We start from the raw sequence: 24,858 nt of genomic DNA on the forward strand, positions 1-24,858 counted from the left end.
CACTACGCTACCAGAGCTCCTTGTATATATATATATATATATACACACACACATGCATAAAGAGAGAGAGAGTCCTGGTGGGGCACTGTGGGTTAATGCGCTAGACTACAGAGTCAGTTTGAACTGCAAGGTCAACAGTTCAAGCTTCCCAGCCATTCCCTGGAAAGCCTATACAAGGTTGCTATGGGTCAGCCTTGACATCAACAACAACAACAACAACAACAACAACATACATATATATATTTCACATATATATGTGGTGGTTTATTAGAAGAGTCTGAGACAGACTTTCCTTCTTAATAAGAGGCATGAGTCACATTTTAAAAAGTCTCTGGTTTCCACTTTCTTCCTAATTGCCTAGGATGTGATCAAGAAAAGATGACTGGAGCTACAGCAACCCTATTGTGACCATGAGGAGAGGAAAACAGAACTGCAGTTATTCTGACCGAGCACCTTGACGTTGCAGTGCTGCTAAACCAATCTCGAAAGGCTCATCTCTAGACTTTTTGTCAGTGAGAAAATGACTTAAGCTATTGCTTGAGCCAGTCTGAGTTGGAATGACTGTCACCAGCAGTCAAAACCTCTGCTGGACACAATTCCTGAAGCCAACTGTCAAAGCAAAGTAATGTTTTCCCACCCATGGGTTTTGATGACCTACAACTTGTTCTGTCCTTTGAAATATCCTGATTCTGGGAACATGCTTCTTGATTCATTATCAAGGTAATACAAGTATTATTGTTCAACTGAAACCAAACCAGATGCTCTAGTAACAAGCGTCTTTGTGACTAAACCAGATCCCCCACTGACTCCCCTATATCATCTGGTCCACAGGCTCCAGAGCCCAGCGTGGCTCTAACCAGCCTTCCCTCCCCACTGTATAGCATCAGCACCATGCTACGCATCTTTTGCTGGGCAAAGCCCCTTTTCTAGTCCAACCAGGAAGTCCCAAGACTACTAAACAAGTGGTTCATGCGGTGTCTGTCCTGACTGCTTTGTGCCCATATTTTCAACTTCACCCTGCTCAAATCCGTTTCTTCCTTTCATTCTGACCCGAAGCTCTCTTCTAAGAAACCTCACAAACCTAAGGTGTCGTTTGCTCCTGCCTGAACCAAGACAGCCACCATTTCCTCAGTCATCTTTGCTCCAGGCTCTGCCTCCAATCCTACTTGTACACTTCAGAGCCGCCTTCTTGAAGCTCTGCTTTCATGATTTCACTCCTCTGCTCAACCACACTCAATGACTCCCAGCTACTTACAAGATAAAGTCTGAACACTTTAGCTGAACATCAGAGACTCTATACAACCTAACCATACCTGATTTTTTACTTTTTCTTATCTCTCCAACCAGATTCCTCTCCCCCAACAAGGCTGTCCTCTTGATTAACCTGCCCTGCATAGCCTCATCTCATGCTGCTCCTCCACCTGCATTGTTCTCATGACTCCTTTCCTGGGGTATCCTGAAGGCCCAGCTCACACACAGCTCCTTCTCTAGGAAGCCAGCCCTGATTCACTTTCATCGAAGCCATAGCTTTCTCTCCCAAGTGCCCTCACCTCTCACTGAATGTCATTTGATTCCTTTCTTTGATGTACTCAGGGTGGGCACCCACTCCCTTAAGATATGAAGAATTTTTATGAAGAAAGTGGGATAACAACATTTTCATTTCTTCATCCTGTCCAGTAGAGTCCGGGTGGATATGCACTCGACCTCAAAGTGGGTTTGAACCATAAAGTCAGCAGTTCACAACTTGCCAGCTGCTCATTGGAAACCCTATACAAGGTCACCATGAGTCGGAACCAACTCAACAGTACTTAACAACGACAATACCCTCACCAGTATCCAACACACTGTTTCCCCCAATACTTAATTAAAGCTTGATTCAACTCGATTTTTGGTTCGATTCAATTCCATTAAGTTCAAAAAACCTTTGTTGTTGTTGTTGTTAAGTGCCGTCGAGTCAGTTCCGACCCATAGCGACCCTGTACAGGGTTTCCGAGGGTGTAAATCTTTACGGGAGTAGAAAGCCTCATCTTTCTCCCGCGGAGCGGCTGATAGTTTCGAACTGCTGACCTTAAGGTTCGCAGTCCGATTCGTAGCCACTACGCTACCAGAGCTCCTTTAAAGACATCTAAATTGTACCATATCTTATGCTAACTCCTGGAAGCTCAGAAAGCTCAAAGCCTGGAAGAAGAGATGGCACATAGACAGATAGTCATTCATAGTGAAGTGTTAACACAGATCTACCCACAGTGTTTCAGAAACATGAGAGGACTTGGAGCTGGGCAGGGGTACGGTACCCCTCACTGCCAGGGACCTTATGCTAGGGACACTAAGTAGTAGGGATGGGGCATTGTTTTCAAGGGTCTTCTGTCTGATGCTTGGAGAATCCCGAATTAAGTAGAACAATTTTCTGGTTTTCTTTTCTGAGGGATTCTCTGCCTGCGATTCCCACCCTCAGGTAATCAAGAGCTGACACTGAATCGGAGGCAGCCAAATGCTGGAGGGCTCTTTTGAGCTGGATACTGTTGCTCTTGAGTTGATACATGGGAAGAGTGAGGCCAGATGGGTTAAGTGACTGGCCAAGGTCACTCTCTCTTAAACGGCTGGGCTAAGAAACATCTTGAGACGTGGGTCTTTGAAAAGAAAGTAAAGAGAAAACAGCTCATGCTGGGTACAAGTGCAGGCTTTGGACTCAGACAGGCCTGGAATGTGAGTGTTGTCTCTGCTGCGTGTTAGCTGGGCAACAGTGTACGAGCGTATCCTCAATTTCCTCAATGCCAACTCATTACTCCATAAAATTAAATGAGTTGACACCTGCAGCACTTGAATCCCGATGGGTCAATGGCAATCTTAATGTCGTGAATGAATCTGGAAGCACTCCTCCTAACACCAGAGCACTGTTCAGGGCTGTGTCTGCTCCCAGAGCTAAGGATAAAGCAGACACTGGTCAGTACTCCCTCATCTCTCCCCTTCCATGCCCCTTGCTTGCCTAGGCCCTAACTGCCCCTACTACAGCTCAGTAGCTCCCCTCATCATGTATTCCACACAGCTTCATAGGGAGAGCCAAGGGGGGCCCTGTCTGTCTTCTTCATGGACACAGAGTCTGCTAAGACCAGGCACTAGATTTTACCCAGCTACATGCCATCCTACTTCCAGCAAAGGATAGGCTCAGATATCTGTTTGACCACATATGCTAAGTTTATGCTTTGAGCCCCCACAAAGGACTCTTTGGAACTGAGATACAGGTGGCAACCCTTTGTCAGCAAGAGTTTTCTGGAGCAGGGGGCCCAGGTTGCACTTGGAAGTTTGGGCAGGACTGGGCCACGCAGGTCCAACCCAAAACATACTTAGTAGGAGAATGGTGGTGTTAACTCCAGCTAAGCAGAGTGTGTGGACAGGTGCCTTTAACCAGGTGCCTCTACCTGGAAGCTCAAAGCCTCAGACCCCAGTGTCCACTTCTTCCCTCTGTTCTGGGAGGATGAGACAGGAAGTCCAGGCCGGGCCTTGGCTGAGGTTGGTGGTCTAGTGGACAGGGTAGGGGTAATAAATGGCTGTATGTGAGAACAGATGGGTGTGTACAGGTATCTTAGTGTGTGAGGGCAGGGAGAGATGAGTAGATGGGGCTGTTGTAGTGCAGGTGTGAGGATGACAATAAGAAGAGCTAACTCTGATAGTGTAGTGGTTATGAATCGGGTTGTGAACCTCAAGGTCAGCAGTTCAAAACTACCAGCTGTTGCATGGGAGAAAGATGAGGCTTTCTGCTCCCATAAAGATTTACAGCCTCAGAAAGACCCTGTACAGGATTGCTACGAGTTGGAACCAACGCCACGGCACGTAACCACCACCAACAACAACCTTTAGTGACACTATAGGATAAGCACTGGACTGCTAACCACAAGGTTGGTGGTTTAAATCCATCAGCCACTCCTCGGAAACCGCATATATTATGAGTAGGAACCAAATCAATGGCACTTAACACTACCAACAACACTGGGCTGCTGATGGCAAGGTTGGTGGTTCAAACCCACCAATCACTCCTTGGAAACTCTATCCAGGGTCACTATGAGTCGGAACTGACTTGACAGCATTTAATGACAACAAGAACAATCTTTAGTGAGTACTCACTGTTTCTCAGGTGCTTCCAGAATTATGTCATTGACTCCCCAGGCCACACTATGAGCCAGGCACAATTATTATCACCTTTTTATAGATGTGGAAACTGAGGCATACAGAGGCTGAACAGCCACCCAGCAGTAGCGGTTGTTGGGTTGGCCCCAGCGTGTCCACACAGACCCAGGGGTGTCTTGTAAGCTATGCTTGGGAGATACAAGTGTGAGAGCGGGATGGGAATGTGTGTGTGTCAGAGGTGGGCAGAGTGAGCATGTGGGTGCAGGTCACTGCACCAAGGCTGAGGTGGGTGCTGAGAGCAGCTTTGAGTATACATGTTGCTGCAGGTGAAGCTATGAATGTGGAAGAAGGTTGGAGGTGGGTGTGAGTTGGGCTGGGGGTTCAGTGAGTTGTGTGGGCTGGTATGCATGGGTATGAGCGTGAGCACAGGTGTGTGAGGTGGTGTAACTGGATAAAGGGGTGGAGGGTCACAGCTTTTCCCTCAGGTCACAGCTATGCTGGGCAAGTTGACAAGGGTCAGATCCTGGGGCTCCGGCTCCTTGTCTCCTGCTCCCACCCGGGCCAGGCCAGGCCACCCACCTGTACTGTCGTCATAGACCACGGTAGCTGACCGCCACTTGAGATACTGGACCAGATCAAGGATGGCGTGGCTGAGGGAGGCGTAGTCGGGGTAGAGGTTCACATAGAAAGTATCCTTGTTGTCCAGTGGGTGGTGTTTCCAACGCAGCTGGATGTGGGGCACCTCGAGGGCATTGCAGATGGACTGGACAGCATTGGTGCAGGAACCCAGTGATGGCCCGAAGATCGCCACCACACCCAGGGCCAGCTGGTCACAAGCTGCAACAGAGGAGAGGGTAGTACAGTAGTCAGTGCTGGGACCGATCAGGTGGCTGGGAGACTGGGCATGACAGAGGTTTTGTTCGTCTCGTAGAGACATTTCCAATAGATGGGGGAAACAGCAGCTGGAAACCGATGAAATGGCAACCTCTCTGACTCTGTCTCCTCATCTGAGAAGTGGGGATTCTAGGAGTCTCACTTGCTCTTCTTCCTAATCTTGAGAATTAGCCAATGAAAACCATATGGACCACAACAGACAACTTTCCAATACAGTGCTGGGAGATGGAAGGCACCGCCCAATGGCTGCAACAATGGACTCAGATAAGATCGTGATCATAAAGATGGTGCAGGTCCAGGCAGCATACAGAAAGAAGGGCACCCATCAATCATAGTCCCTACCTTGACCTTGTAGGGTTGTAGATTCCCAGCACAGTTCTTGGTCTAAGAAATGGTTGGTCTTTGTGATGTTCATCATGACAAACATCACAAAGACGTTCATCATTGTCATGAAGAGCTCCACCAGCTCTGTGCCACAGCCATTCTGGGTGAGAACTGGAGACACACAGAGGAATCTACTTGCTGATGCCTCTTAAATCTTCAGCTCTGACCTGCTTCTGAAAATCCACCTTGTATCACTCATTTTTCACACATCTTCATCACCTGGATGTCTAAAATGCTTCTCAGATCTAACGTGTCCAAAACATAACCCTTCTTCTCTTCCCAGCCTCCCCCATCTCCAAAAGCAGCAATTCCATTGCCCCAGTGCCTCATGCCAGAAACTCTGGCTGTTTTCTCAGCTCCTCTCATTCCCTCACCTCTCACATTCCAATTCACAAGCAATTCCTGTGGCTTTACCTTCAAAATGGCAGAAGACGACGAGTGCTCGCTCCCACTCCAACTATCACCCTGGTTCGAGACCCCTTCATCTTTCATCTGGATGATTGCACTGTTTTTCTGCTTCCTTGGTTATCTCCACCTCTTTCCCCTCGCTGCCTATTCTGTCCTCATCAGTCAGCAGATTATTCCACTCCTTTGCTCAAAATCCTTCCAGGGCTCCATCTCACTCAGTGTAAAAGCCAAGGGCCTCACAGTGGACTACACTTTGACTGCCCATTCATGCTCTTCTTTGGCTGAACGGACGTTTTGAGTGTCTGCCCCTACCACTATGCTCACCTTAAGAAAGTTGGAACCATGTGTGAGTCACTCTGTACCCATGGAAGCAGAACACCAGCATGGAGGGGATGGTGACAGTGTGTAAGGGATGATAGCCATGCAAGCTGTCCAAGCGTGAGGACATGGGCACCCTATAAAATCTTCTAGGGTGCTGCAACCCAACTGTTATGACCTTCTACATATTCCACTTTGTGTCTCTCCTCTTTTTTTCCCTCAGATCTTTCAGAATGATGAATTACTGGTCTATCTTATTGGTGGAATTACTAACATATCCTATTCTCTCCCACTACCACCTCCACGAATCTGCCTCTTGGATTTACTCTTTTCAACTATGCCTTGAAGCAAGCAGGAAATGCTGTCCTGACACTCCACCCTCACCCAGCTCAATCTTTTAGATCTTGTCCCCCTGTCCGGGTCCAAGATCTGGGTATCCTATTTGACTAAGATCAGGGAAGAATGGCCCAAACACAAATTGTGATGATGCAGAAGATTTGTAAGAATGATCTTAAAGGAAGTGACAATTATTTTGACACCAACTGAGGATAACAGAAAATGTGATTGTAATAACAGTTGTGATGGTGAAGGTCCTACTGTGATACTGTTCATGATAATGGTGATGGTGTTGATGAAAGCGAACTTGATGATAATGTTGACGGTGTGACGAGAATGGTAGTATGGTGCTGATGATTGTGATGTTGATGAAACTATGTTGATGTTGACGCTTTGACACTTTTGATAAGGATGATAATGACGGCAGTAGGTATGGTGATGGCAGTGTGGATGCTGTTAGCACTGGAGAGGCTACCAATGTTGATGGTAATGACAGTCATGGCAGGATGGTATTAATGGTGTATGTGTTGATGAGGTTGGTGATGGTGAAGATGTTGATGTCATGATGGTAATGTTAATGATGATAGCAGAAACAGTGCTGGTGGTAATGATGGGACTAGGAGTTGACAGCTATGTGGCAATGATATTGGTGTTGATCTGTTGACAGTGACATTATAATGTTGATGGGCTTCATTCTGTCACAGACGCTGTGAACAGATCTTGCCATTGGGTGACAGGAGCCATCAACCCTGTCCTTCTGCTAGTTCTCCTTGGCCTGTGTCCATATCCCTTTTCCTGTCCCCTCCAGGTCCCTTCCACTCTGAGGATCTTCCAGACTAGAAAATCACTGCTGCCCCAGAAAGAGCAGAGTAGGGGTTATAGTAGTAGAGCAGCAGCAGCAGCTTTATTTCCAGATGTTTCCTGGGCAGCAGCCAACCCTTGTTCTGGCAGCCTTGAGCATGCACTGCAGTGATTACATTATTTTGTGGCTTCAATTTTGAATCCATTTTCTGGTCATTTTACAGTAACTCAATGGTTCACAGTCATTGCTGGAGTCCACAGCCTGAATGAAGTCTCCCCTCCTCCCGCCCAACTTGCCATGGCAATTGTAGTTATAGCAAAAATTATCTCAATCAATTTGTGTCTTAAAAGGAATTGAGCAGCCCAGAGAATAAGTGAAGGCAGAGGAGCCTGGGGAGTACTGGGTCGATTCCAGACCCGCTCCGGTCAGGCTTGGAAGCAAACACAGATGCTCTCTGAGCTGCTGGCTCAGGCCTCGCCTGGCAGTCATTCATATTTTAATTTCCACAAAACATTTAAAAATAAAGACAATAAATGAAAGTTCGCTCTAATGGGGAAAGGCCTCCTGGGCCTTATGTGGTGGGAAAGATTAATTCAACCAGAGCTGGCAGTCAGGAGGTGTCAGCCAGGAGGTACTGTACTTCCTTCACCCACACGGCCAGAGGTGGTTGGAGACAGCTGGTGGGGAGGGGACTGTGATGGGAACCTCTGTCTAGGGAAACAAGAACATCATGAGATTCATTAGAATCAGGCCCAAGTCAATTCACCTGGAAGAGTCTTAAAGATTCCCCCAAGGAATGCAGTTAAGAAAACACAAAATCAAAATTAAATTTCTTTTTAAGATCATGGTAACTAACATAACACACTCCAAGGGATGGTGAGATTCATCGATGCCCAGTGGGGAGTGTGATCCAATAGCAGAAATGCCTCTTGGGTCACAGAGTGATACTTCCAAGTGCAGCGGGGTCCTGTCTCAGAGCACACACTTTGGGGAGAGTGATGGCAGAGGGGACGTTACATCATTTATTTACTGATTTTATTGAGGTATAACACAATCTACCATGCATCTGCCAGTCTGTCATACTGTGGTGACTTACATGTTGCTGTGGAAGCTAAGCCACCAGTATTTCAAATACCAGAAAGGCCACCCATGGTGGACAGGTTTTAGTTGAGCTTCCAGAGTTAGACAGATTAGAAAAAAAACCCAGCAATCGACTTCTGAAAATGTGACAGTGAAATCATTATGGACCATGGTAGAACTCTGTCCAACTCGCTTGCTTCATTCAGGAGATCAATCACAAGAGGCTCAGTGAAGGAAAGGTCTGAGAAGTACATCGGACAGCTGGCATGAGATGGGTGGGCACAATAATCCCAACAGTGGACTCAACGTGCTGGTGATTGTGAGGATGAGACAGGACCAGGCAAGGCTTTCTTCCATTGTACATAAGGTCACCCTAAGTCAGTGTCTACTCAATGACAGCTAACAGCACTGACAATGTAACACAACACAATGAAATACACTAATCTTATTAGGCACATAACTTTTATGAAGTTTTACACGTAACATTACTCATACAATCACTACCTGGATCAAGATATATGTTTCTAAAATCTAAGAAGGTTCTCTCATGCCCCCTTGCACTCAATAGCCACTGCACACTACTTCCCCCCGCCCCCTGCCAAGTCACTATGTCGATGGGATTCACTCATGTGTATCAAGCAGAACTTTAGAATCCCATTATGTAAGTATATGCTAATCTATCTATTCTTCTATTGATGGGCCCCTAATGCATCTCCAACTTCTGGCTATTATCAATAAAATGTCTACGAACAGAACATTCTCATAGGCACATGTGTAGTTTAGTTGTTGTTGTTGTTAAGTGACGTTGAGTTGATTCTGACTTATAGCAACAATGTATAGAGTTTCTGGGGTGTGGCTGGTGGGTTTGAACAGCTGACCTTATGGTTAGTAGTCCAGTGCTTATCCTACAGAACCACACCAGAGTTCCCAGCAGTAGATACTGCCAAACAATTTTTCCAAGAGGTTGAACTAAATAATCCGTGGCCAAGGCAACTCTCAAACCTTCCTTTCTTGCACCATCTCCTGCAACTCCCAGTCTTTCACCTACTGTTTCAGTCATACTGATGGAAGTTACACACCTGCCTCAAGTACCTTAGGATCCCCAGCACTTAGCACAGTGCCTGGCACACAGTATGTACTTGACCTCTACAATGTAACTTCCTTAAAATGCTGTCTCGACACAAGGGATTAAGTCCATTCTCCAACCCCTCCCCTTTATCATGTTCTCACACTCCTGGGACACTACCCACATCCCCTAATTGCCCTAAAGTCCGGTGCCCAATGACCAGGACAGACCCTATGTCCCCAGAGCCTGCCGAATTATCCAAAATGCCCAGGCCTCAGGAAGTCCATGAAATCTATCTAGCCCTTCCCTACTTGCCACTCATAAGTAATCTCCCACAATTCCAACTTGTTGGCTTGTCCCTGAGTGTATCCCCCTGTGTGACCCTGTGTCATGCATGTTGTACCTCCCTGTCTCTGGGAATGATGAGGATAATGAACCTTGTTATTTTTCACACCCCATCCCAACTCCTCTTTCTCCCAGAACACCACACGTATCATCCCATGAACCTCTTAGAACAACTTCCCCCAAATAACTTCTACTTTTCACTCTACTGTTTTTGCTCTTTCCCACCATCCTTCAACATTCAGTTCAAACCTCTCCACCTCCAGGAAGCAACGGAGACCCTTGTGCCAGGCCACTCATGTGTTTTCTTCCCATCTTCCATGTGTTCTAGATATTGGTAGTATGACCAAGCTTCTACCCCACTGGGCATGGCCTCCTGCAAGGCAAGGCTTTGTCTTTCACGGGGATCAGGAGGAGTAATTCTTGGTTGGAGGGTTTGACTCATTAGGACTTCATTCATCCATCTAACCAAACCACCAATCGTCATTTTGTGCCCACTGTGTGCTGGACCCATGCAGTCTAGTAGATGAGGTGGGCAATTAACATGTAATTGTACATACATATATATCAACATCTTTTACTTTTCACTCTACTTTCTTTGCTCTTTCTCACCACCCTTCAACACTCAGTTCAAACCTCTACTCCTCCAGGAAGGACACGGGAGACCCTTGTGCCAGACCACTCATGTGTTTCCTACTTATAACTTGGGAAAGGATGGCAGGATGGAGGCTCTGGACTGCTGGCTGAGCACATGGAGGACAATGCCACTAGTTGTAACAAGAGTAAGTTTCTCTGTGGTACTTACCACATGCCATACACTGTTCAAAGCACTTTATAGACAGAGTTCATTTGATCCTCATAACTCTAAGCTGTGCCCATTTTGTAGATGAGGAAACTGAGGCACATGGGATTTTGCCCAAGGTCACACAACTAATATTTCTAAGGAATAAATCCAGGTTATTTGGCGCTGAACCCATGCTCTTAACCACCACATTAGATGGCCTTTCTATTCTGAGATGCTTACCCACAATGGGGCTTCTGAAAACAGAACCAGATGCACTACACCTTGGCAGGTCTGAACATGGAAGCCCAGGAGATCAGAAGCCCGGCTTGGGAGAAAGGTGTTCTTGTCTAGATACTGGAGCCCTTAAGAATGACCTAGGGCCCTTGTCTTCCCAAGATGCATGAACAGCACTGCCCCCTAGGTCAGAGTTCCCATGGCCATTCTCACATGCTTATTCAATGATCCATGCCACAACCATTTCAGGGATGCACATTACACAGCAGTCCTCTAGGTGCTAGGAGTTTATCAATAAACAATGAGAGCCTTCCTTTCAGTGGTATTGGGGAGAAAGGGAAGGGCGTGGAACACATACAATGATTTAATTACAAATAGCAATAATGGCTTTGAAAGAGAAAAGCAAGGGGGCGGTGATAGAATATTACAGGAATGGTTTCCTTAGGTCTGCAGTTTTTAATTAAGTTCTGTGGAACTCCAGGGTTTTAAGGGGGGCTATTTCCAGAGTTATCTATACCCTCAAGCTAAGTTTGGATTTTTAAAAATGGGGGTATGTATGTATGTGTATATGAACTAGGTTTCCTGGCACACAAATGGTTAACACTCTTGACTGATAATCAGAAGATTAGAGGGTTGAGTCCACTCAGAGATACAGCAGACAAAAGTCCTGGCAATCTACTGAAAAATTAGGCACTAAAAACCCTATCAAGATAAGTTGTACTCTGATACATATGGATAGTTATAGGTCAGAATTTAACTCAATGGCAATTGGCTTATATATGAACTGCACATTTTTAAAGCCTGTTCATTCAGGTATTAACCAATTACCTTGTGTGTGTGTATGTGTGTGAGGACCTTGGAAAAGAGCTAGCTAGTCATTCCTGTACAGTCAGTCAAGTTTATTTTAAATGTTCCACTAATTGTGAAGGATGTAGACCAATAATATTTTCTTTTTCTTTTTAAAATTCCAATGATGCTTATATTGGGCAAAAAAAAAGGTTTAGTTGGATGAACTATAATTTGTTTTATGAATTCCGATTTTCTTTTTATTATGCAGTCAAAACAAAATACAGAAATGTATTGAATGCTGAGGCCAATGTCAGACTTTAAGTGTTATCCATAGTCTCAGAGGTCAACTTTGTTGCAGCCATGAAAGAAGCTTTGGTGTTTTTTTACTAAGATTTTATTTTTTCTTTTTAATGATAAGTAAATATTAGGTTTCTGAATGTATACATTATCTGAAAATTTAAATATTGGTATTCTGGGTAGGAATTCAATGAAAGAAAATCTAGTTTGAAAATGCTGCTTTGGAGGTGTTGGAGACCAGGGCTGCCTCCTTGCTGTCCCTCCCCTTCCCCCCAGTTCAACTGCAAGTCTACCACATTTCCACCTCCACCACCCTCCCAAATTCTTGATGGACAGCCAATCACTTCAGGGGAATGACACAGCCCGAGCAGAACTAGGACCAAAGAAGGCCCTCAGACCAGGAAGAAAAGGCTCCAAAGCCCAAACCAACCCACAGCTCTGGACCAGTTTCCAGGACCTTGGACAGCAAACCACTACTCAGCTCCACAGGTAGGGAAGAGAACTGAGCTGAAACTGCACACTCACCCTTCTTGGTGGCTTCAAAGCTGTCATGGAAGTGGATCCTCTGGATGTCATAGGTCAAGGTTGTGTTGGGCAGCAGAGTCCTGTTCCTGTTGATGATGTTGGCAGAAAATCGAAAAGCATGCTCCTCTGAGTTCATGACCTGGGCGTTGGGGCCATCCGCATACTCAAAGATTCCTCCTGCGAGAGATGAGTAAAACTGTGTGTGGGATGGGGAAGGGAGACTCCAAAAAGATGCTTAGCTATGAAATTTTTATGAGCAAGATTTCCCACCCCTCAATAATATCCTTGATCATTTTCATACCTAGAAATTGTGCTGGAGCATAGCAAAAATGGAAATCTGCCTGCTTCCTTTCACTCGACTATCAAATTCCTGATAACAGAGCTTGACAAAGAAGGAAGGTCTCCCCCACAACCCCAAGAGAATTACCAACTTATTAATATTGCTGTGAAAATTCTCAATAAAATGCTGGCAAATGGAATCTACAGAACATTACAAGGATAACATACCATGACCATGTAGAGTTTAATTCCAGGAATGTAATGGTGGCTCAATATAAAGAAATCTATGAATATCATTCCATCACATCAATAGCTTAAAGGAGAAAAAAACATATGATCAACTCACAAAAGTCAGACAAGCATTTGATAAAATCCAATTTTGACTGCTGTTAAGAATGTTTAATCAAATAGCACCAGAAATGAGATTTTTTAAAAAGTGCCTTTAACTCGGATTGTTCTCCAGTATTATACTAATGGTGAAACACTAGAGGCATTCTCACTAAAGAGCAAAAAAGGGGCTTAGGATTCACCACTAAGCACCAAAATAAGAAGAAAAAAATTAAAGAGGCACAGCTATTAGAAAGACAAAATTTTTATTTGCAAATGATATGAATGCCTCTCAAAAGCTCTTAAGATAATTCTAAACATGAACACTGGTCAGAATTAGTAAGAGAGTCAAATTAAATGACCAGTTAATGCAGATTAGCAGTGCTCCTTTATTTTAGCAACAACCAGTAAGAAAACTTAATGGCAAATGCCTTCTTTTACAATATCAAAAAATACTCAATAACTAATAAAAAGCCAAACAATTCCAGTATTAAAAAGAACAAAAACACTTGTTAGTGAGATACATAAAAGTAGACTTAAGTACAGCCGGAATACTCCTTAGAAGTGAGGATGGTGAAACTTCGGCTCACATACTTTGGACATGTTTATCAGGAGGAACCAGCTCTTGGAGAAGAACATCATACTTAGTAAAGTGGAAGGGAAGAGATAAAGAAGATGTGTTAGGGTTTGTGCCAAGTTGGCTGGACCAGGATTCTTAGTGGTTTAGCTGTTAACATGGAGTTATCACCTCTATGATGAGACTTACTACAATGCAAGCTTTCTCATGATGTGATCAGCCCTGATCTGATGTGAATATCCTATGTGTTGCAAATCCTCACTGCTATGATTTCAACGAGGTTGGATGCAATCTATAGGATTAAGTTGTATCTTGAACCAATCTCTTTTGAGATATAAAAGGATAGAAAAGTGAGCAGGAAAGAGAGACCTACTACCACCAAGAAAGAGGCCCAAGTGGAGGACGTCCTTTGTACCAGGGGTCTCTGCACTGTGAAGCTCCTAGACCCAGGGAAAGATTGATACTAAGTATGTGGAGATCTCTGAGTAATGCTGGTCCTGCAGAGGCTGAAAAGAGGCAAGGACCTTTCTCCAGAGTGGGAACTCTGAATTCAGACTTCTAGCATTCTAAACTATAAATTTCTGTTATGGCAGCACTAGATAACTAAGACTGAGGAAAATCCCCAAAAGAGATGGGTTGATACAGCAACTGAAACAATGGGTTCAAGCCTGCAACAATTGTAAGTATGGCTCAGGACCAGGCAGTGTTTTGTTCTGTTGGACATAGGATCGTCATGAATTGGAACCGATTCAAGGGTACCTAACAGTAGCAACAACGATAGACTTAAATAAAAAAACAGGTCCTGTTCTTGAATAATATGGTTCAAGGGTATAGGTGTCAATTTTCTTCAAATTTATTTTTCAGTTTAGTGTAATTCCAATCAAGAAAGATGCTTCTATATGCTTGATAAGATGACTCTAAAACCCACCCAGCAGGCTACACAAGAAACAACAGCCAAGTCATGTCTTTAAAAGAATGATTAGAAGTAACTGGTATTGCCAGATATTTAAATGTACCGAAAGTCAAATAATTAAAAATCACATTGTATCGGCACATGAGAACACAGACTGAGAAATGGAGTAATATTAAAATAATCCAGAAGTAGACTCAAGTAGAGATAAGTACTTAAGACATGATAAAAGTGGATATTTTCAATCAACAGGTAAAGGATGAATTATTCATTAATCATGCTGAGATAATTATTTAATAGTTTGGGGAAATTTTTCAGTTTTAGTCTAATCTTAATCCATACATCAAAATAAATTCCAGATGAATAAAAGATTGAATAGTAATAAGGAAAGAAAAGAAGGAAGGAAAACACAATAAAAGTACCAAAAAATAGAAAGTGGAGATGAATTTTATGCAATTTTGCGGTACAGAAGGTCTTTCTAAGCATTTCAACAAAGGTAGAAACCATAGGAAAAAACTGATATGATCACAGAAATAATATAAAACTTCTATATATCAAAACTACCATCAACAAAATTAAATGACAAACACCAAACCTGGAAAAAAATATTTTAACACAGACAGCAGTAGAAAGATTTCCATTTGTATTTTATAAAAGGCACTTAGAGATCAGCTGGGAAAAAGACAAATACAGAAGATTGTACCAAGCACAAGTGTACAAATGTATCAAAAAACAGTAATACAAATGGAATATTGATTGAGATATAAAGAAATGTTCAACCTCTCTAATAAATAAATGCAACTTAAACCAATCTTGAAATATCTTTTTTTGTGTGTCTATCTAATTGTCAAAGATACAGAATAATGTATCATACCTAGCTATGGGGAGGGAGTTTGGAAACAGGCAATTTCTTAGTCATTGGATAAGTAGAAACTCATACATCTCACCTGGCTTGATGACAATTCGAAAAAGTACCAAAAGACTCAACACTTCATTTTCTAGGAATTGACTCCAACACCAATGAACATACATCACATATTACAATGCTATTTATTAAAAGGAGGGTGGGGAGAGATTTTCAATGTCTAACACCAGAGAAATAGTAAACAAACTGCAGATATCTACATAATAACACCGGATGATGTGGAAAAGGAGAATGAGAATGCACTCAGGTAAGAAGAGAAGGAAAGCATTTTAACAACAATACGTGTGAACAGTCATGTGCGGTGGATGATGAGTTACATTTATTTTGTTCTTGATGAGCTATTTTTATTTTGTTCTTTATGCTCTGCTATACTTTTCAAGCTTTATAAATAAGTTTTCTTTTTAATTAACAGCTTTATAAATAAAACTTTATTCTTCTTTTTAAATTAATTTTATGGAAGCCTTGTTTACATTTCACCCATTTTGGTGGACACTGATTTTTGTAGGTTTCATGAACGGTGTGATCAATACAACAATCCAGTCTTACAGCCTGGCCTCATCCCAGGAACAGCCTTCGGCCCACCTATAGTCAATCATTCTTCCCACTCCTGCCCCAAACAACCACAAATCTACTTTCTATTTCTAGAGATTTGCCCTGTTTGGACATTTCATGAAAGGTCAGAGGTTTGACTTTATCAGCAGTTCCGTGGGGGACAACTGTGGCAATCTGCTTCTGTAAAGATTACCCACTGCCATCGAGTCAATTCTAGACAGAGTAGGACAGATCCTTAGGATTTCCAAGACAGTAAATCTTGGAGCAGACAGTCTCATCTTCCTTCCAATGAGCAGCTGGTGGGTTTGAACTGCCTATCTTGTGCTTAGCAGCCCAGTACTTAATTCACTACGCCACCAGAATTCACCATAAAAATTACAGCTTTGGAAATGCTATGGGGCAGTCCTATTCTGTTCTAGAGGGCATCAGGTTTAATTGGGGGGGGGGGCTTGAGATATTTCCATTATATGGAATCACATAATATGTAATATGTAATGTTCTGTATCTGGCTTTTTTCACTTAGCATGTTTGTTTGTTTTGGGGGGAAGTTAATCATGTTCCCTATTACTGTGGAAAACCACTGCTTTGTGTGGCTATACCACATTTTATTTATCCACTCACCAGTTGATGGGGATTTGGATTATTTTAATCAGTTCGAAATAAATACTAAACAGTGAATGTTCTAAAAAGTGAAGAAATAAATGCCACTTCCTGGAGTACTATTGCAGGCTTGCAGTTTGCATCAGGAAGGTATGCATGTGTCTGTGTGCAGGTACATATCTATGCTGAGCACATGTAATTAGAAAAAGATAGAAGAATGCATGTCAAAATATGAAGACGAGTGTTTTCCCTTAGTGTTAGTAGTATGTAGTTATTGTTAAATGCCATCAAGTCAATTCCGACCCATAGCTACCCTCTATAGGGTTTCCAAGGAGCAGCCAGTAAGCTTGAACCACTGACTTTGCAGTTCAAATGACTTTGCAGTGTGACGCATTAGCCCACAGTGCCACACCATAGCTGACTTTAATTTCCTTCTTTATGTTTTTTCTGTATTTAAAAAAGTTTTGCTGTGAACATGTGTTATATTTCTAATCAGGATAACCATCATGTGATTGTGTGTATGTGTTGGAAGGAAAATAAATGATCAAAATACCATATGACCCAGTAATTTCAGGAATATATATTTAGAAGAAAAAAAAATCAGAGCTATAAAAGCACATTTATGTATACTTAACCTAATTTTGAAACAAATGAATGTCCCCACACAGATTGCTAGTCAATACTTTAAAAATCCACCCACATGGCAGAATAACTTGTAGGCTTCGACAATCGAAGTATAGGCTGACAATGATACAGGGTCCAAGATTTGCTTTAAAATAAGACGACAGAGGTGATTGCGAAAGGGGCACAGATAGAGCAGAGAGGCCTTGGGTTGGTGATTGCTGGAACCAAGTGATGGATGCATGGGGTTTATTATACTATTATCTCTACTGCTATATTCCACCATCCGTCGTTTGTCATACTGTCAGAGCTTGCACGCTGCTACAATGCTGGAAGCTATGCCACTGATGTTTCAAATATTAGCAAGGTCACCGCTGGTGGGCAGTTTGCAACAGAGCTTCCAGACTAAGAGACTAGAAAGAAAAGACTGGTAATCTAATTTTGAGAATTAACCAATGAAAATCCTATGGATCACAGCAGAATATTACACAATCGAGTACTGGGAAATGAGCCCCATAGGTTGGAAAGCACTCAAAACATACATTGGTAGCAACAGTGGACTCCATTGAAGCGACCATGGTAGCAAAGATGGCAGAGGACCAGAAAACGTTTTGTTGTGTTGTAAAAGGTTGCTATGAGTCAGAGCAGATTGGAAGGCAACTAACAAGAACACTTGTGTACGGCAGACGTTCTCCATAATAACATGTTCTTGAAAGTCACGTTATAAATAAGATAAAAATAGGAAACTATGATACTGCCAGAAGAATAAAGACACAATTGAGATTCTTTTACAGGTGTTTATCATCAGTCCTTTAAAAATTCCAGCGAATCCAGTGAAAGCCTAGTAAAAACTAAATAAAGAGCTCATGGAGGGACCAGCATACGAATCCAGAAGAAACTACAGCCTTCTCATATATCAGCAATAAAGAGTCAGAAATTACAATGAAAAAAAAAAGAGAGAGAGAGAGAGAGAAAGACTCTATTCATTAAAGCAAACAACAAAAAAATAAACTACTTTACAATAAATGTGCAATTCCTATATCAAGAAAACGACAAAACTTTACAGGGGGACATAAAAGAAGACTTGAATAAATGGAGAGCCATAACTTACTCCTGGAAGGGAAGGCTCAATATTGTAAAGATGTCAGCTCGCCTTACATTAATTTATAAATTTAATGCAATTCCAATTAAAATCAAAAAGGACATACCAGAAGGGCATATTCCAAAATGTTAACAGAGTTTCTTTCTAGAAACTAAAAAACAGAATGGATCGCTTTTGCTTGGAGGTTCTGTGTTTCTCAAATCCTCTGCTTTTAGTATGTTGCTGTTGTTAAGTGCCATTGAGTCGGTTCTGACCCATAGCCACCCTGTATGGAGTTTCTGAGGAGCGACTGGTGAGCTTGAACCACTGACTTTGCAGTTCAAATGAGTTTGCAGTCCAGCGTATTAATCCACAGTGCCACTTGAATAAAATGACTATAAAGAGTGCGGTAGGAAATGTTTATCAGCCTGCCCCCCACCCCCAAAAAAAGACTGCAAAATAGCATTACAGTATAACACCTATTTATCAAGCAATTAAAAAAGCTGTCTGGTAACATAGCGGTTACGAGTCGGGCTGCTAACCTCAAGGTTAGCAGTTTGAAACTACCAGCCGTTCTGTGGGAGAAAGATGAGGTTTTCTGCTCCATAAAGATTTACAGTCTTGGAAACCTTATACAGTGTCACTGTGAGTCAGAACTGACTCCACGGCACACTACCACCATCAAGCAGTAAAAGTAAATACCTATAGAAAAAAACCCTGCAAGTATTTATGTTAAAATGTTACCAGAGATTATCTCTGGATAGAGGGCGTTTATGGATGATTTTTATCTTGTTCTTTGTGTTTTCCTGATTTCTCCAAATTTTTCCAAGTTATTTATGATACATGTGTATCATGTTGTAATATTAAAATGTTAAAACTTAAAAAAAATATATTCTGTAAAGGCAGCCAGGATTTGGTCATTACAGATGAAAAAAATACTGTGCCTGCCCATCCCAAGAGAAAACCAAAGGTGGTGGGTCAAAGAGTCATTGGCGTAGGGCTTCACTTACTGGCTTCCTGGCCTCTTGGCAGAAGGGGCAGAGAAGACACAGAGGGGTTAATACCTCATCATGAATGGAACCATGTCTGGGCCACTGTTCAGGGGCTATCAATTAAGTCTAAGTATGTTGTTCTATTCCATAAACACCCTTAGCTGTCTGCCATACACCAGCTTGTCAATGAGCAAGCTCAATACAAGAAGACATGGATTCCTAGGGATCTCCGTAGTCAAAGAGAGGAAGGAGGCTATGGGCTGCATAACTCATCTAGAGGCAGTAAGACTGTGTCTCGTGGGTCACGGTGCCATTTTGTCTGAAGGGAATTCTCAGAACATCTATCAGACTATGAGGAAATAACTCTGTCTCCTTTGGCAGGTGCTACAGAAAGGCGTTTCCATCTCGTTAATTTAATATCGTTTGGAAGTTAAAAGGTCTGATATCTATCCAACAGATATCTATCCCCTCTGATATCTATCCACCAGAATAGACAAGAAAACCATCAGCCAAATAAGCCTCAAACTCTCTTCCCTAGATCTGGGCATCGCTCCTATGACAGAGGTCTCCTTAATCCCAGCTGCACTGGGAAAAGTAAAGTGGTGGCCAGGGCTGAGCGGAGCCCTAAAGCAAATCTTGTGGAGGTATTCATTTCCCAGGCCTGTAGGAAGAGCTATGTTGGTTCACCAAGCAATCATAAGTTTACCTGACAGTAGCCCTCCCAAATCCTGAGAGTGGAGGCACTACAAGTGAACTTGTAGCATGGAGGAAGGAAGTATAAGCACCATGCTGCCTGAGCACAGTGCAACCAAGAGCAGGATGCTGGACCAGCCATGCTCACTTTCCTTCCCAACAGATCGGCATCTATCATCGATGATGTTCTCTGTTGGGAAAGATCATGCTAAAGGCGGAGAGGAATAAACTGAGTGTTCATCCAACTTACTACTTCTGGGAGGAGAGTGAAGTCTCCTACTTCAAAGAAACATGAGGAAAGGAAAATCAAGGATCCTCCTTCTCATAAGATACAAAAGTAAACCTGGGGAGGGGAGCATGAAGGTGCAGTAGACACTACTAGCTCCTCACCTAGATGCCCCTCATGGAGGTGGACTCTGCACACCCATTCACAAGCTGCAGCGGGTGCTGGTGGCCCTTTTCTATGGACAATGGTCAACAGTTGAAGGGAGTCATGTAGCCTTAGTAAGCAATGCCACCCACCTCCACCCTGGAAGATTGACTTACACTGGAACTCCAAAGGGTGGTCCCCTTGCCTCAAGATGGAGACAGTGATGTATATTCCACACCCCTTTTCCACCCTCCACCATGCATCAGATAAAGGCCAGCTTCTACCTGAGGCCACAGTTGTGCTCAGTTCAACCCTCTCTCTTATCCTGCCGTGCTGACTCCCCTACAGCGTTTTCAGGAAGAGCATTCTTCCCCTTAATAAACCCCATCAACCTGAATCCCTGCCTCAGGCTCTGCATCTAGGGGACCTGGCCTAAGACAGGGAGGGACAGTCAACCCCACTTTATCCTTTAATGATTTTGGAGGAGGGGAAGGGGGCACTGAGCCTCACCAATTTATAAACTCTCAAAGACCTTCCTACCGGTCCCCTTTCTGGGTCTTCTTGTCTCTTCTCCTTTCTGTACATACATCTTCTATGGCACCAACAGTGCTGAGAGCTTAAGTGCAGGCACCAGCTGTGCTGGGTTCTAATCCAAGCTCCACTCCATGGAGGACACGCTGCTTGCATCTTGGCTTCTGGAGCTTCTTCCCCACCCCATGGGGAGGCTGCTCCCCCTTTCAACTGGCTCCCTCTTCATTTTCTCCCTTCCCATACATCCCTCATGATCGTTATTCAAAGAGGCTAATAAGTAGGTTGGCACCGTTGATTAATGCATAATCTTAATCATGATTGCATAGTGTAATTGGCATTAATTTGAAGAGCCAGTTCATTATGAAAATAATTGTCACTGCTTTCGGCTTTAATAAAATGGAGCAGAGACATCAGAGCCTCTGAGGAAATTGGGTGGTATGTGTATGTGTGATAAGTTCCAGAAGATGTCAGCAGAGGTGTAACAGGGGTGGCACTGAAGAAACATTTTCTTCAAACAAAGTCTTGTGTAGAAGTCCAATGGATAAAGCAAATTGCAGCAATAGTAATAACAACTGTAGTAATGATAACTGATTATGAGTCAGGGATGATACGAGTGTTTTCCATCCATTTTGTTAAATACGCACAACCTTTACAATCCTATTAGATAGCTCCATTTTACAATTTAAAAAAAAAAAAATTGAGGCCAGGCTGGTGGTGGTTATATGTCCTGGAGTTGGTTCCAACTCATAGCGACCCTGTACAGAGTTTCCAAGGCTGTAAATCTTTACAGGAGCAGAAAGCCTCATCTTTCACCTGTGGAACAGCTGATAGTTTCCAACTGCTGACCTTGAGGTTAGCAGCCCAACTCATAGCCACTGTGCTAAGTGGCAAAGTCTCTTCTGCAACCAGTGCTAATGGTGCTCTAGGGCTGGCTTGTACCAGCTTGCGTGAACCGATTGCTAAATTTTCAGGAATTTTGAAAGCCAGCTGGCAGCTTGAAAGCAGCCACAGAGGGAGTATTTACACCACAGAAATCAGCAGACGCTACAAATCGGCGTTTTTCCTAGAAAGCTAGTTTACCAGCATACCACTGCCCAAGTCTGCTTCCAACATCTGAACTTTCAAATACTTGATACCACAACTCCTGAGTACGTTCTGTAGTTCCCCTCATGCCCCAGGGATCCACTAAACACAAGATGAAAACCACTGTTTAATCGAATCCCTCAGTCACTACCACTTGCCTTTGAGTCAATTTGACTCCATGTGTGTCCAAGTAGAACTGTGTCCCATACAGTTTTCTTTTTGTTTTGTTTTTTAAGTTTTTATAGTGAATTGAGTGAAAGTTTACAGGGCAGATAATCAGTTTTAAATTCAACAAATCATACATATTGTTTTATTACAATGTGTATAATCCCCTCCATGTAGCATCAGTTAACAGTATTTCTCTCTATTCATTTTAGCTCTTTTTTTTTTTTTAATAACACTCAGACATATATAATAATTTAAATCACCAAAGGGGCATATTCGGAGAGTCTGCCTCCTGGCCGCCAGCTCTCAGTCCTTCTCTCCCCATGAATCTAGAGTCCTCAGCTGCTCCCTCTCTCCATGTTCCCATCTCTGCTTCCATCTCTGGTGGTGTTGCTTCTTTGGATAAGGTATCGCATTCCGCTTGTGCTCTTCTCCCTTGATGGCCGTAGGGTCCTCTGTTTCTGAACTGTACGATTAACTGTTGTTGTTGTTGTTAGGTGCCATCGAGTCAGTACCGACTCATGCACAGCAGAATGAAACAGCCCGATCCTGGGCCACCCTCACTACTGTTGCCACGCTTGAGTCCATCGATGCTGCCACTTGGCCAATCCATCTCATTGGGGTCTTCCTCTTTTTCTCTGATCCTCCACCTTACCAAACATGATATCCTTCTCCAGTGATTGCTCCTTCCTGACAATATGTCCGAAGTATGAGAGACGAAGTTTGGCCATCTTGGCCTCCAAGGAGCACTCTGGCTGCACTTCTTCCAACACAGATCTGTTGGTTCTTTTGACAGCCCGTAGCATTTTCAATATTCTCCTCCAACACCGTAACTCAAAAGCATCCCCCGTTTTTGTTACAAAACTGCTACCTTTACAATTGTGACAGTCACAATTAACTAGTCATGATAACAATTACTCACTATTGAATTATAAGAATCTTATCCCCATCTCTTTTTACCAGACCCATCTTGACAAGATGAAAACTATTCAGTGGGGACTCTTTCATCTCCCCCATACTCTTAAACTAAGCTCCTTCTTGAAACCTGTAGGCCAGTCACCTCGTGCCTTTATTTTAGGTAGCCAATGTCTAAGTTGCCCGTCCCTATCTACTCTGTGTACACAGGGGATAGCATTGACACTTGATGTGAAGACTCCTTCCCTCTCTGTTGGTATTTAGAACTATTACCTCTGGTAGCGTAGTGATTATGAATCGGGCTGCAAACCTCCAGGTCAGCTTTTCGAAACTAGCAGCTGTTCCGCGGGAGAAAGATGAGGCTTTCTGCTCCCGTAAAGATTTATAGCCTCGGAAACCCTGTACAGGGTCGCTATGAGTCAGAACCAACTCCACAGCACATAACAACAACAACCTCCATGAGTATAGGTCAAGTTCATCAAATTGTAGCAATTTACCCTCGTTTCCCCACAGTGTTTTCAATGGCTGATTTTTCTGAAGCAAATCAATAGGCCAATGTTCTGAGGTGCCTCTGGGAAGACTCGAGCTCTAACCTTTCAGGTAGCAGTCAACTCCTCCCTCATCTATACAGATGGTACAACTGAGAGCAGAGGTGGAGGGAGCAAGAGAGAACTGTCTGTGTCCATTGGAACCCACTTCCTTCTTGCTCCTTTTGTTCATAGGTTTCCAGAAATGTCCAGATTTTTGAGACTGCTCTCGATATTTCTGGAAATATACCCAAGTGGTGGGATTCCCTCAGCCTCCGTTGACGATGGCAGCCTAGGCCCTGTAACCCCCAAAACCGGGGGAAAGATTGTCATGTCACTGTTGCCCTGTCATACCTCATCAACAAAGTCAAGGGTTTAGACAGTAAGTCCTCTGAGCAGATGACCCTAGGGTTCTGATAGGGCTCTGATAGTAGACCTCCGCTGGGTAGATGACCCTAGAGATCACCAAAGGACAGGTGGATGCAGAAAGCTGAGCCGCTTGTTTAAGTCATAGACCTCGTGGGATAGTGTGGAGTCAGTTGCAATTCCCCTTTCTCTTGGACAACTTTGTTCTCCTGAATCTGGTCCTTGCAAAAGCAGCGAGCCTCCTGGGCCTGGGCACAGTGAGCACAGGGGACTCAGGTGGGCCTGCAGCACACTGAGTCCCCAGTTACGTTCCCAGCACCAAGTCAGGGCACTGTCTCTACTCCAGGGCCTGAGTCTGCTCTTTATTTTGTAGTTGGGTTTGTTCTTTTTCTGAAGTTTCTGTCATGGAGACTAATTGAGGCGCTGATCAGTGAGAATTTTGCTAGCAGCCTCTTGACAGGCCCACCTCCATTTTGAACAGGGTTCCTGCCTCCCTGCCAGCCTCCTGAGGTTCTGTGCAGTTGGCAGGCTAGAAGAACCAGGGTTCTGCTGTCTATGGCACCTTGGCAGTCCATCGGGGTCCTGGGAGAGCCTCTGAACATGCTTCTTGGGCCTCTCTACGTCTGTCTCTGCAGGAGTCAGAGTCTGGGTAAGATGGTTTGTAGAAGGTAAGCAGGAGTCCCTGGGTGGAATAAACAGCTACTAGATGAGAAAGGTCGACTATTTGAACCCACCCAGAGGTACTGCATAAGAAAGGCCTGGAAATCTGCATCTGAAAGGTTACAGCCATGAAAACCCTATATAGAGTTCTCTGCACACATGGGGTCCACCATGAGTGAGAATCAACTGGATAGTAACTGGCAGTGGTTCTGGTAGAGGGTAAACAGGACCCAATGGCAAAGGTCCAAGGACGATTCTGAGGTTCTGGGTGAGGAAGAAAAGACAAAGAGTATGTGTGTG

At 43.5% G+C, this 24,858-nt stretch overlaps 1 protein-coding gene across 1 annotated transcript in view; it reads right to left on the minus strand.

Annotated features, from left to right (window-relative positions):
- Nucleotides 1-24,858, minus strand: part of LOC102818903 (glutamate receptor ionotropic, kainate 3-like) — a 315,716-nt gene that overhangs the window by 112,296 nt on the left and 178,562 nt on the right. Inside the window, exons 2-3 of the mRNA XM_006867616.1 lie at nt 12,385-12,561; nt 4,705-4,962 (exon numbers count right to left, since the gene is read on the minus strand). Of these exons, the coding sequence (XP_006867678.1) occupies nt 4,705-4,962; nt 12,385-12,561 (435 nt within the window). The remainder of the gene's footprint in view (nt 1-4,704; nt 4,963-12,384; nt 12,562-24,858) is intronic.

The sequence above is a fragment of the Chrysochloris asiatica genome, unplaced genomic scaffold (genome assembly GCF_000296735.1).
Source record: "Chrysochloris asiatica unplaced genomic scaffold, ChrAsi1.0 scaffold00106, whole genome shotgun sequence".
Taxonomy (NCBI): domain Eukaryota; kingdom Metazoa; phylum Chordata; class Mammalia; order Afrosoricida; family Chrysochloridae; genus Chrysochloris; species Chrysochloris asiatica.